The 13,389-nt window shown below is 49.7% G+C and overlaps 1 protein-coding gene across 2 annotated transcripts in view; it reads right to left on the bottom strand.

Moving 5' to 3' along the window:
• PTPRN (protein tyrosine phosphatase receptor type N) overlaps positions 1-4,759 on the bottom strand; it is a 193,996-nt gene extending 189,237 nt beyond the window's left edge. For both annotated transcript variants that reach the window (XM_073634326.1, XM_073634327.1), the window contains exon 1: positions 4,503-4,759. In XM_073634326.1, coding sequence (XP_073490427.1) covers positions 4,503-4,584 — 82 coding nt within the window. In that variant the 5' untranslated portion in view covers positions 4,585-4,759. The remainder of the gene's footprint in view (positions 1-4,502) is intronic.
• Between the last annotated feature and the right edge of the window lie 8,630 nt (positions 4,760-13,389).

Below are 13,389 nucleotides of genomic sequence, written 5' to 3'. Positions count from 1 at the left end.
CCCCTGTAGTAGTGGAGCCCCCTGTAGTAGTGGATCCCCCCTGTAGTAGTGGAGCCCCCCCTGTAGTAGAGGACCCGCCTGTAGTAGTGGAGCCCCCCTGTAGTAGTGGAGCCCCCTGTAGTAGTGGAGCCCCCCTGTAGGAGTGGAGCCCCCCTGTAGTAGTGAAACCCCCCTGTAGTAGAGGACCCCATGTGGTAGTGGAGCCCCCTGTAGTAGTGGAGCCCCCCTGTAGTAGAGGACCCCCCTGTAGTAGTGTAACCCCCCTGTAGTAGTGGATCCCCCCTGTAGTAGTGGAGCCCCCCTGTAGTAGAGGACCCCTATAGTAGTGGAGCCCCCTGTAGTAGTGGAGCCCCCCCTGTAGTAGAGGACCCCCTGTAGTAGTGGAGCCCCCCTGTAGTAGTGGAGCCCCCCCTGTAGTAGTGGAGCCCCCTGTAGTAGTGGAGCCCCCCTGTAGTAGTGGATCCCCCTGTAGTAGTGGACCCCCCTGTAGTAGTGGAGCCCCCTGTAGTAGTGGATCCCCCTGTAGTAGTTGAGCCCCCCCTGTAGTAGAGGACCCGCCTGTAGTAGTGGAGCCCCCCTGTAGTAGTGGAGCCCCCTGTAGTAGTGGATCCCCCCCTGTAGTAGTGGAGCCCCCCCTGTAGTAGAGGACCCGCCTGTAGAAGTGGAGCCCCCCCCTGTAGCAGTGGAGCCCCCCTGTAGTAGTGGAGCCCCCCTGTAGGAGTGGAGCCCCCCTGTAGTAGAGGATCCCCCTGTAGTAGTGGAGCCCCCTGTAGTAGTGGAGCCCCCCTGTAGTAGAGACCCCCCTGTAGTAGTGTAACCCCCCTGTAGTAGAGGACCCCCCTGTAGTAGTAGAGCCCCCTGTAGTAGAGGACCCCCCTGTAGTAGTGGAGCCCCCTGTAGTAGTGGAGCCCCTCTGTAGTAGTGAATTCCCCCTGAAGTAGTGGAGCCCCCTGTAGTAGTGGATCCCCCCTGTAGTAGTGGAGCCCCCCCTGTAGTAGTGGAGCCCCCTGTAGTAGTGGATCCCCCCCTGTAGTAGTGGAGCCCCCCCTGTAGTAGAGGACCCGCCTGTAGTAGTGGAGCCCCCCCTGTAGTAGTGGATCCCCCTATAGTAGTGGAGCCCCCTGTAGTAGTGGAGCCCCCCTGTAGTAGTGGAGCCCCCCTGTAGGAGTGGAGCCCCCCTGTAGTAGTGGAACCCCCCTGTAGTAGAGGACCCCCCTGTAGTAGTGGAGCCCCCTGTAGTAGTGGAGCCCCCCTGTAGTAGAGGACCCCCCCTGTAGTAGTGTAACCCCCCTGTAGTAGAGGACCCCCCTGTAGTAGTGGAGCCCCCTGTAGTAGAGGACCCCCCTGTAGTAGTGGAGCCCCCCTGTAGTAGTGAATCCCCCCTGTAGTAGTGGACCCCCTGTAGTAGTGGAGCCCCCTGTAGTAGTGGAGCCCCCCCTGTAGTAGAGGACCCGCCTGTAGTAGTGGAGCCCCCTGTAGTAGTGGAGCCCCCCTGTAGTAGTGAATCCCCCCTGTAGTAGTGGACCCCCCTGTAGTAGTGGAGCCCCCTGTAGTAGTGGATCCCCCCTGTAGTAGTGGAGCCCCCCCTGTAGTAGTGGAGCCCCCTGTAGTAGTGGATCCCCCCTGTAGTAGTGGAGCCCCCCCTGTAGTAGTGGAGCCCCCTGTAGTAGTGGATCCCCCCGTAGTAGTGGAGCCCCCCCTGTAGTAGAGGACCCGCCTGTAGTAGTGGAGCCCCCCTGTAGTAGTGGATCCCCCCTGTAGTAGTGGAGCCCCCTGTAGTAGTGGATCTCCCCTATAGTAGTGGAGCCCCCTGTAGTAGTGGACCCCCTGTAGTAGTGGAGCCCCCTGTAGTAGAGGACCCCCCTGTAGTAGTGGAGCCCCCTGTAGTAGTGGAGCCCCCCTGTAGTAGTGAATCCCCCCTGTAGTAGTGGACCCCCCTGTAGTAGTGGAGCCCCCTGTAGTAGTGGATCCCCCCTGTAGTAGTGGAGCCCCCCTGTAGTAGTGGAGCCCCCTGTAGTAGTGGATCCCCCCTGTAGTAGTGGAGCCCCCTGTAGTAGTGGATCCCCCCTGTAGTAGTGGAGCCCCCCTGTAGTAGTGGAGCCCCCTGTAGTAGTGGATCCCCCTGTAGTAGTGGAGCCCCCCTGTAGTAGTGGAGCCCCCTGTAGTAGTGGATCCCCCCGTAGTAGTGGAGCCCCCCCCTGTAGTAGAGGACCCGCCTGTAGTAGTGGAGCCCCCCTGTAGTAGTGGATCTCCCCTATAGTAGTGGAACCCCCTGTAGTAGTGGACCCCCCTGTAGTAGTGTAACCCCCCCTGTAGTAGAGGACCCCCCTGTAGTAGTGGAGCCCCCTGTAGTAGTGGAGCCCCCCTGTAGTAGAGGACCCCCTGTAGTAGAGGACCCCCTGTAGTAGTGGAGCCCCCCTGTAGTAGAGGACCCCCCTGTAGTAGTGGATCTCCCCTATAGTAGTGGAGCCCCCTGTAGTAGTGTAACCCCCCCTGTAGTAGTGTAACCCCCCCTGTAGTAGAGGACCCCCCTGTAGTAGTGGAGCCCCCTGTAGTAGTGGAGCCCCCCTGTAGTAGAGGACCCCCCTGTAGTAGTGTAACCCCCCTGTAGTAGAGGACCCCCCTGTAGTAGTAGAGCCCCCTGTAGTAGAGGACCCCCCTGTAGTAGTGGAGCCCCCTGTAGTAGTGGAGCCCCTCTGTAGTAGTGAATCCCCCCTGTAGTAGTGGAGCCCCCTGTAGTAGTGGATCCCTCCTGTAGTAGTGGAGCCCCCTGTAGTAGTGGATCCCCCCTGTAGTAGTGGAGCCCCCCCTGTAGTAGAGGACCCGCCTGTAGTAGTGGAGCCCCCCTGTAGTAGTGGATCCCCCCTATAGTAGTGGAGCCCCCTGTAGTAGTGGAGCCCCCCTGTAGTAGTGGAGCCCCCCTGTAGGAGTTGAGCCCCCCTGTAGTAGTGGAACCCCCCTGTAGTAGAGGACCCCCCTGTAGTAGTGGAGCCCCCTGTAGTAGTGGAGCCCCCCTGTAGTAGAGGACCCCCCTGTAGTAGTGTAACCCCCCTGTAGTAGAGGACCCCCCTGTAGTAGTGGAGCCCCCTGTAGTAGAGGACCCCCCTGTAGTAGTGGAGCCCCCCTGTAGTAGTGAATCCCCCCTGTAGTAGTGGACCCCCCTGTAGTAGTGGAGCCCCCTGTAGTAGTGGATCCCCCCTGTAGTAGTGGAGCCCCTCCTGTAGTAGAGGACCCGCCTGTAGTAGTGGAGCCCCCTGTAGTAGTGGAGCCCCCCTGTAGTAGTGAACCCCCCCTGTAGTAGTGGACCCCCCTGTAGTAGTGGAGCCCCCTGTAGTAGTGGATCCCCCCTGTAGTAGTGGAGCCCCCCCTGTAGTAGTGGAGCCCCCTGTAGTAGTGGATCCCCCCTGTAGTAGTGGAGCCCCCCCTGTAGTAGTGGAGCCCCCTGTAGTAGTGGATCCCCCCGTAGTAGTGGAGCCCCCCCTGTAGTAGAGGACCCGCCTGTAGTAGTGGAGCCCCCCCTGTAGTAGTGGATCTCCCCTATAGTAGTGGAGCCCCCTGTAGTAGTGGACCCCCCTGTAGTAGTGTAATCCCCCCTGTAGTAGAGGACCCCCTGTAGTAGTGGAGCCCCCTGTAGTAGAGGACCCCCCTGTAGTAGTGGAGCCCCCTGTAGTAGTGGAGCCCCTCTGTAGTAGTGTAACCCCCCTGTAGTAGTGGAGCCCCCTGTAGTAGTGGAGCCCCCCTGTAGTAGTGAATCCCCCCTGTAGTAGTGGACCCCCCTGTAGTAGTGGAGCCCCCTGTAGTAGTGGATCCCCCCCTGTAGTAGTGGAGCCCCCTGTAGTAGTGGATCCCCCCTGTAGTAGTGGAGCCCCCTGTAGTAGTGGATCTCCCCTATAGTAGTGGAGCCCCCTGTAGTAGTGGACCCCCCTGTAGTACTGTAACCCCCCCTGTAGTAGAGGACCCCCCTGTAGTAGTGGAGCCCCCTGTAGTAGTGGAGCCCCCCTGTAGTAGAGGACCCCCCTGTAGTAGAGGACCTTCTGTAGTAGTGGAGCCCCCCTGTAGTAGAGGACCCCCCTGTAGTAGTGTAACCCCCCTGTAGTAGAGGACCCCCCTGTAGTAGTGGAGCCCCCTGTAGTAGTGGAGCCCCCCTGTAGTAGAGGACCCCCCTGTAGTAGTGGAGCCCCCTGTAGTAGTGGAGCCCCCCTGTAGTAGTGGAGCCCCCTGTAGTAGTGTAACTCCCTGTAGTGGAGGACCCCCCTGTAGTAGTGGAGCCCCCCCCCTGTAGTAGTGGAACCCCCCCTAGTAGTGGAGCCCCCCCTGTAGTAGGGGGTGTGTGTAGATCCGGGGGGGCTGTATGTGTCCGGGTGATGTTAGTGATGAGTCTCCCCTCCCCCGGTGTGTACAGATCGGTGTACAATCCCCCCATACATTATAACAGGCAGTCCTCGGGAGAAGGTTGTACAGCAGTCGGGGGGGGATCGGATGGATGCGGAGATGTCACTCACCGTGGCTCCGGGCCCCCAGGCCCCCGCGGGGGCAGCAGGTAATCATCAGGAGGCAGAGGACGGCGCCTGCAGGGAGACCCATCCTGGTGCTGGAGGCCTCCGAGGTGTGACGGATGAGGGGCCCCCTGGGCTCCCGATCACACTGGGCGCATACCGCCCCGCTCTGCTCTCCCCGGCCGCGATCAGCACCACGGACAGCGACTGGAGAGCCGAGCGGAGACTGCGCCCGCTGACCCCGCCCCTCCGCCTCACAGCCCCGCCCCCCCCCGCCTATCACCGACCAGCAATGAGCGCTTCATAGGGACACGCCCATTAACCCTTCACTGACCACCATGCCTTCTTCCTGTATGTAATAGGAAGGGTTGTCACCCCAATCTGCTTTATTGATTCCTGACGTTTAAAGGGTATATATATATATATATATAAAAACAGAAAAAAAGATATATCTAAAAAAAATATATAAAAATATATTCACTCACCGGCCAGTTTATTAGGTACATCTGTACCAACCCAGTACTAGCAAGGTGTACCTAATAAAGTGGCCAGTAAATATATCCCTTATATGTACAGAGTTTTTTTCATTATACATATATATATATATATATATATATATATATATATATATATATACACACACACTCACTGGCCACTTTATTAGGTACACCTGTTCAATTGCTTGGTAACACAAATTGCTAATCAGCCGATCATGTGGCAGCAACTCAATGCATTTAGGCATCTAAACGTGGTGAAGACGACTTGCTGAAGTTCAGACCGAACATCAGAATGAGGCAGAAAAAGGATATAAGTGACTTTGAACGTGGCATGGTTGTTGGTGCCAGACGGGCTGGTCTGAGTATTTCAAGAACTGCTGATCCACTGGGATTTTTACACACAACCATCTCTCGGGGTTTACAGAGAAAGGTCCGAAAAAGAGAAAATATCCAGTGAGCGGCAGTTGTGTGGGGGAAAATGCCTTGTCAATGTCAAGTCAGATGAGAATGGACAGACTGGTTCCAGGTGATAGAAAGGCAACAGGAACTTAAATAACCTCCCGTTACAACCAAGGTATGCAGAATACCATCTTTGAACACACAACACATTGAACCTTGAAGCAGATGGGCTACAGCAGCAGAAGACCACACCGGGTGCCACTCCTGTCAGCTAAGAACAGGAAACTGAGGCTACAAATCGCACAGATCACCAAAATTGTACAATAGAAGATTGGAAAAACGTTTCCTGGTCTGATGAGTCTGGATTTCAGCTCCGACATTCAGATGGTCGGGTCAGAATTTGGCACATGGATCCATCCTGCCTTGTATCACCGGTTCAGGCTGGTGGTGGTGTAATGGTGGGGGGGATATTTTCTTGGCACACTTTGGGCCCCTTAGTACCAATTGATCATCATTTAAACCCCACGGCCTACCTGAGTATTGTTGCTGACCATGTCCATCCCTTTATGACTACAGTGTCCCCATCTTCTGATGGCTCCTTCCAGCAGGATAATACACCATGTCACAAAGATCAAATCATCTCACCACTGGACAATGAGGTCCCTGTACTCCAATGGTCTCCACACTCACCACATCTCATCCAATAGAGCACCTTTGGGATGTGGTGGAACGGGAGATTCCCATCATGGATGTGCAGCCGACAAATCTGCAGCAACTGCGTGATGCCATCATGTCACTATGGAGCAAAATCTCTGAGGAATGTTTCCAACACCTTGTTGTATCTATGCCACCAAGAATGAAGGCAAAAAGGGGTCCAACCCGGTACTAGGAAGGTGTACCTAATAAAGTGGCCGGTGAGTGTATATATATATATATATATATATATATACTGTATTATCTTACCGCCACTTTATTGGGTACACCTCGCTGGTACCAGGAACATCAGCTGTTTTTTAAATACTCAGACCAGCCTGTCTGGCACCCCCGACCATGCCACGTTCAGAGTCACTTAAATCCCCCTTTCTTCCCCATTCTGATGTTTGGTTTGAACGTCATCAAGTCGTCTTCACCACATCTAGATGCCTAAATGCATTGAGTTGCTGCCATGTGATTGGCTGATTAGCAGTTTGTGTCACCAAGCAACTGAACAGGTGTACCTAATAAAGTGGCCATCTACACCTCACTCAAAATTCATTTCGTTACTGCGAGGGCAGCCAGGCAACTAAGCATTTTCAAAAGAAAGTCAACAAAGACTGACCCTGCCAGTTTTTTTTTTTCAATGAAAGTTTCCTTTAGAGATATCATTATTATAATTATTAGAGACATAAAGAAGGCTGCCAATGTTGAGTCTTCATTCTGAAAATGCTAGTTGCTTGGCTGTCTTTCTTACCCTCTTGCTGTAATTTGTGGAGCCGCTGACCTGAGGACAGATGGGCCTCATTCACATGAAAATCGCAGCGTTTTTTTTTTCCACAGCCACACGCAGTGTCTATAGAGGTGAATCGCTGTATTCACTTAAACATTGAGACTTTTTTTGAACCAGCATTTACCGGCGTGTGTGTGTGTGACGTGTGAAAGATTCACGTTTGGGGAATACATTGAAATGCACATGAACAGGTAAATGCCGATTCAACCAATCACTTCTACGGATGACGGCGCCCGCCACGCCCAGCAAATTGTGTCGTCACGGCCTCTTGTGCTCTTCCACCCTTGTGCTAACAGTACAGGGAAGATTCTTTTCTGTTCCAGCATGACTGTGCCCCTGTGTACAGAGCTCCATACAGACCTGACTGGATGAGTTTAATTATTATTACTATACAGGATTTATATATCGCCAACAGTTTACGCAGGGCTTTACAACATGAGGGCAGACAGTACAGTTACATTACAATTCAATACAGGAGGGATCAGATTAATGTGGAGGAACTTGTAGAAGTGACTCCTTACATTGGTGGTCAGTGTAGAGGTGACCCTTTACATTGGTGGTCAGAGCAGAAGTGACTCCTTACATTGGTGGTCAGTGTAGAGGTGACCCTTTACTCTGATGGTCAGCGTAGAAATGACCCCTTACATTGGTGATCAGCACAGAAGTGACTCCTTACATTGATGATCTGCGTAGAAGTGACCTCTTACAATGGTGGTCAGTGTAGAGGTGACCCCTTAGATTGGTGGTCAGTGTAGAGGTGACCTCTTAGATTGGTGGTCAGTGTAGAGGTGACCCCTTAGATTGGTGGTCAGAGCAGAAGTGACCCCTTACATTGGTGGTCAGTGTAGAGGTGACCCTTTACTCTGATGGTCAGCGTAGAAATGACCCCTTACATTGGTGATCAGCACAGAAGTGACTCCTTACATTGATGATCTGCGTAGAAGTGACCTCTTACAATGGTGGTCAGTGTAGAGGTGACCCCTTAGATTGGTGGTCAGTGTAGAGGTGAACCCTTAGATTGGTGGTCAGTGTAGGGGTGACCCATTACATTGGTGGTCAGTGTAGGGGTGACCCATTACATTGGTGGTCAGTGTATAAATAACTCTTTACATTGGTGGTCGATCTAGAAGTGAGCCCTTAGATTGGTGGTTGGTGTAGAAGTGTTCAATTACAGTGTAGATCAGTGTAGTCAGTGACCCATTACATTGGTGGTTGGTGTAGAAAAGACCCCTTACATTGATGGTCAGTGTAGAGGAGACCCCTTAGATTGGTGGTCAGTTTAGAGGTGACCCCTTAGATTGGTGGTCAGTGTAGAGGTGACCTCTTAGATTGGTGGTCAGTGTAGAGGTGACCTCTTAGATTGGTGGTCAGTGTAGAGGTGACCCCTTAGATTGGTGGTCAGTGTAGAGATGACCCCTTAGATTGGTGGTCAGTGTAGAGGTGACCTCTTAGATTGGTGGTCAGTGTAGAGGGGACCCCTTAGATTGGTGGTCAGTGTAGAGGTGACCCCTTAGATTGGTGGTCAGTGTAGAGATGACCCCTTAGATTGGTGGTCAGTGTAGAGGTGACCCCTTAGATTGGTGGTCAGTGTAGAGATGACCCCTTAGATTGGTGGTCAGTGTAGAGGTGACCTCTTAGATTGGTGGTCAGTGTAGAGGTGACCCCTTAGATTGGTGGTCAGTGTAGAGGTGACCCCTTAGATTGGTGGTCAGTGTAGAGGTGACCCCTTAGATTGGTGGTCAGTGTAGAGGTGACCTCTTAGATTGGTGGTCAGTGTAGAGGTGACCTCTTAGATTGGTGGTCAGTGTAGAGGTGACCCCTTAGATTGGTGGTCAGTGTAGAGATGACCCCTTAGATTGGTGGTCAGTGTAGAGATGACCCCTTAGATTGGTGGTCAGTGTAGAGATGACCCCTTAGATTGGTGGTCAGTGTAGAGGTGACCCCTTAGATTGGTGGTCAGTGTAGAGATGACCCCTAAGATTGGTGTTCAGTGTAGAGGTGACCCCTTAGATTGGTGGTCAGTGTAGAGGTGACCCCTTAGATTGGTGGTCAGTGTAGAGGTGACCCCTTAGATTGGTGGTCAGTGTAGAGGTGTAGAGGTGACCCATTAGATTGGTGGTCAGTGTAGAGGTGACCTCTTAGATTGGTGGTCAGTGTAGGGGTGACCTCTTAGATTGGTGGTCAGTGTAGAGGTGACCCCTTAGATTGGTGGTCAGTGTAGAGGTGACCCCTTAGATTGGTGGTCAGTGTAGGGGTGACCCCTTAGATTGGTGGTCAGTGTAAAGGTGACCCCTTAGATTGGTGGTCAGTGTAGAGGTGACCTCTTAGATTGGTGGTCAGTGTAGGGGTGACCCCTTATGGTACATTAATGGTTGGTTTGGAAGTTACCCATCACATTGGCGGTTTGTGTAGAAGTCATCCCTTACATTGGTGATCGGTGTAGAAGACTATTGGTTGTCCTGACAGATGCCACCCGGTGTTGGGGTGATCAGCAGACTCGGTTCCTGTACAGGTAGGATCCAGAATACAGACTATCGGGAATCCGGTACATAATATCATTTTTCTGCTCAGTGTGTAGAATGGCGGTACATTCATATATATATATAAACCGTTTCAGATCGCTCCCCTAACACCCACTCACTGTTAGTAACCATAGTAATTGCATCATCTATATGTCCACCCCCCCCCCCATACATGACACTCATTAGTCTGGCAGATCTCTGTCTCTGGACTGGGGGGGGGGGACGTATTGTTGAACTTATGAAATCTGCGGCTCCAAGCTGTCCAGTCTACACCTATTCTGAGATAAAGCCTGGTGACCGATGGGAGGGCGGTCTATGGAGGGATGTCCTCCTACGTGTGCATTCAGGAAGGACTAATGATGGAAAGGCCAATAACACAATCAATTTTCGGGTCACTGGAGTCACAACAATAAAAGATTATTTTTGATTGGTTGATAAGAGTTGCTAAAAATAGTGTTTTGCTACATTTAGGGTCCATTCACTCTATTTAATTGCGGTAATGATTGCATTAAAGGGTAACTCCACTTTGTGGAGGAAAAAAAATAGCAAGTAAAAATATATATATATTCAATAATAATAATAACACTAATCAATAATAATATATAATAATAGTAGGAGTAATAATAATAAAACTATTCAAAAATAATTGATCATTATTAAAAATGACCTCTTGTTTTCAATCTGCAGCACTGTAATTTCCTGTAAAATACAATATGGCAACCTGGAGGTGTTCTGTACACAGGTGGGATACAGAACACCTCCCCACCCCAAGAAGTGTCATTTCCTGCTTGTGTGATTGGCGCACTGATTTTCCAAGAAGTCTGCACTAAGATACAAGTCCGTTTTTGGGCGTCCCCTGGAATAAAAATTGAATTTTTTGCTGAGATACTCCCAAAGGGAAATCGCATCTAAAAGGTATGCAGACCCTGCCACTTTCCTTATTAGAGTCCTGCAAGTGCAGAAGCTGATTGATAATTATAAAGTCACTCCCATTCACATTGCACATGGACACAGACAAACAAACAGCTATTTCTTCAGAATAATAAAAGGTTGGAATCCGCAACAAAGTTTATTAAAATTCTTGTAATGTACATCGATCACCCAGAGGGGAATGTGCTTTTCTCATCGAAAGTGGAGTTACTCTTTAATGTGTGCATTACTGCAACATATGTTAAGTGTGTTGAAGCAACTCCTAAACATATATATATAAATAAAAACGTGTATATATATATATATATATATATATATATATATATATATATATATATATATATATATATATATTATAAAATCCGGAGGCACCTTACTGACCATGTCCACTTTTATTGGGGGTTCGGCAGGGGCGGAGCAGGGGGTGCGGATAACAGAAGCATGCGAAGAACACCACAGTGGTGTAGTGGGTAGCACTCGCACCTAGCAGTAAGAAGGGTCGCTGGTTCGAATCCCGACCACGACACTACCTGCCTGGAGTTTGCATGTTCTCCCTGTGTCTGCGTGGGTTTCCTCCGGGTACTCCGGTTTCCTCCCACACTCCAAAGACATGCTGGTAGGTTAATTGGATCCTGTCTAAATTGGCCCTAGTATGTATGAATGTGAGTTAGGGACCTTAGATTGTAAGCTCCTTGAGGGTATAGGGACTGATGTGAATGTATAATATATATGTAAAGCGCTGCGTAAATTGACGGCGCTATATAAGTACCTGAAATAAATAAATAAAATAAAACACCACACTAAATGTTGGGTGTGGCCAAATTGTGCTAACAGCGGGAGGGGCTTAAAGGAATGGTTCAAGGTGCATCTAAAAAAAACTTTTTTTTTTTAGTTTTGGATAGAGTGGAGAGGGATTAGAACCCCTTGTTGGGTTTTTATTGCTGTCTGTGCCCCTGTTAGGGAGACTGATCCTCTCTAGTTGTCCTGTTTACTGTTATCAGCAAAAGTGAAAGTAAAAGAAAATCCCAAATTTTCGGTTGACACCAAAGTAGGAATAGAGGGGAAATCATCCAATGGGGATGCTAGTTCTGGTGACACCCTGCAGAGGGTGGGCCAACCCAATATCGAATCTTACGGACTAAGACTGGGATGCCATTAAAGTTCATGTGCGTGCATAACCTTCCAACTTTTTGAGATGGGAATGAGGGACACCTATCAGCAAAAGCATGCAGGTATAGGACACACCCCCTTGCCACGCCCCCTTAAAAGGAGAATTGTACAAAAAAAACAAGATCGGTTAAACCCACAAGTGCTCTTTTACCACTACTATTCCTTTATATTGGCTTTCGGAATTTACAAATGCAGCAATTCAGAAACCAGATGAAAGATTTAGCACCGGGAAACACTTTTTGATAGATAAAAAGTGCATTTTATATACATCTCTACAGATCAGACCAAAATGAGGGACAGTTGGGAGCTATGTGTGTGTGTAAAGGCAGGCGTCCCAATACTTTTGGTAATATAGTGTATATATGCATTTGAATACAGATAACTTTTGAGTTCTACCAGCCAATGGCACTCATGGTAAGAATGTGGTTTAATAAAAATGCAGGTGCGACAAATGCAGAATTGTGAGCCTCTCACCTTAGTACATTGACAATACATAGCTTCTTAAAGCTCGTGTTAATGTGCCTACATTCTGCACACATATTGGGCATCTCTGTAAATATGAGCTGAGCAGAAAGAATATTTACAGATTAACAAAAAAGTCTTATGTTATTACCATACCTCCCAACTTTTTGAGATGGGAATGAGGGACACCTATCAGCAAAAGCATGCAGGTATAGGACACACCCCTTGCCACGCCCCCTTAAAGGAGAATTGCACAAAAAAAACAAGATTGGTTAAACCCACAAGTGCTCTTTTACCACTACTATTCCTTTATATTGGCTTTCGGAAAGGTTTGGCTCTGGGAAACACTTTTTGATAGATAAAAAGTGCATTTTATATACAACTACCCTGTTTCCCCGAACATAAGACCTAGCGTGATTGTCGGTGATGGCTGCAATATAAGCCCTACCCCCCAAATAAGCCCTGGTTAAAGTCCTTGTAGGTCTTATTTTCAGGGTAGGGCTTATTTTCGGGGGAAATAGGGTAGGGCTTATTTGGGGGGGGCAGCCATCACCGACAATCACGCTAGGTCTTATTTTCGGGGAAACAGGGTATATAGATCAGACCAAAATGAGGAGGAAAGAGGGACAGAGGGACATCGCTCCAAATCAGGGACAGTCCCTCCAAATCAGGGACAGTTGGGAGCTATGCATTACCAAAAGTTTTTAAAAGCAGTGCAATCCATGTGGCCCTTGGCAGGCCGGTTTTCCTTTCTCTGTTGCTAGTCAATGCTAGAATCCGATTGGTTGTTAGGGAAGAGTGCCTATTTTAGCCTAGGCCATGTCAGAGAAAATCTTACATTTTGGGTTGTCAGCAGAACCCTAATGGAGGGGAATCCTCCAATGGGGACACTAGTTCTGGTGACAACCAGGAATTCTCTCACTTTAGAGGGATTTCCTCTCACTTCCTGTTTGGGTTATTGGACAGGAAGTGAAGGGAAGTCTCCCCAATGTTAAAAAAAAAAACCTGCAGGGGTTATAATCCTCCCTTACTCTCTGTTGTAAAAAAAAAAAAAAACAAAAAAAAACAAAGTTTTGCCTTTAGTTTTTAAGCCTTAGAGGTGAGCTGCGTATAATGGGGAAGAACTTGTCCGCATATCGGTGGCTGTTCTATGGCACTACAGCTAACAGCACATATTTTTGTCCTAATTACCATCGGTCTGCGGAGCTGTGAGGATGCACAGAGATATCTGCAGGGGAGCTAATGGTGGATGAGTGCTTTCCAATGAATGATACTTACTCCTATTGTATGGCACGCCGGGCCTGAAGAGGCGGCAGTTATGACAGCCTGTCCTCTGGGTATAATTCTGGGAACTGGGTGACATTTCATCCATATTAACAAACAGAATTTGCAGGAGATAATGGCAGTAGCTGGAGGGGCTGCTACTA

This window comes from Aquarana catesbeiana, linkage group LG06 (genome assembly GCF_042186555.1).
Source record: "Aquarana catesbeiana isolate 2022-GZ linkage group LG06, ASM4218655v1, whole genome shotgun sequence".
Classification (NCBI taxonomy): domain Eukaryota; kingdom Metazoa; phylum Chordata; class Amphibia; order Anura; family Ranidae; genus Aquarana; species Aquarana catesbeiana.
This window is presented reverse-complemented; position numbering and strand designations above follow the sequence as displayed.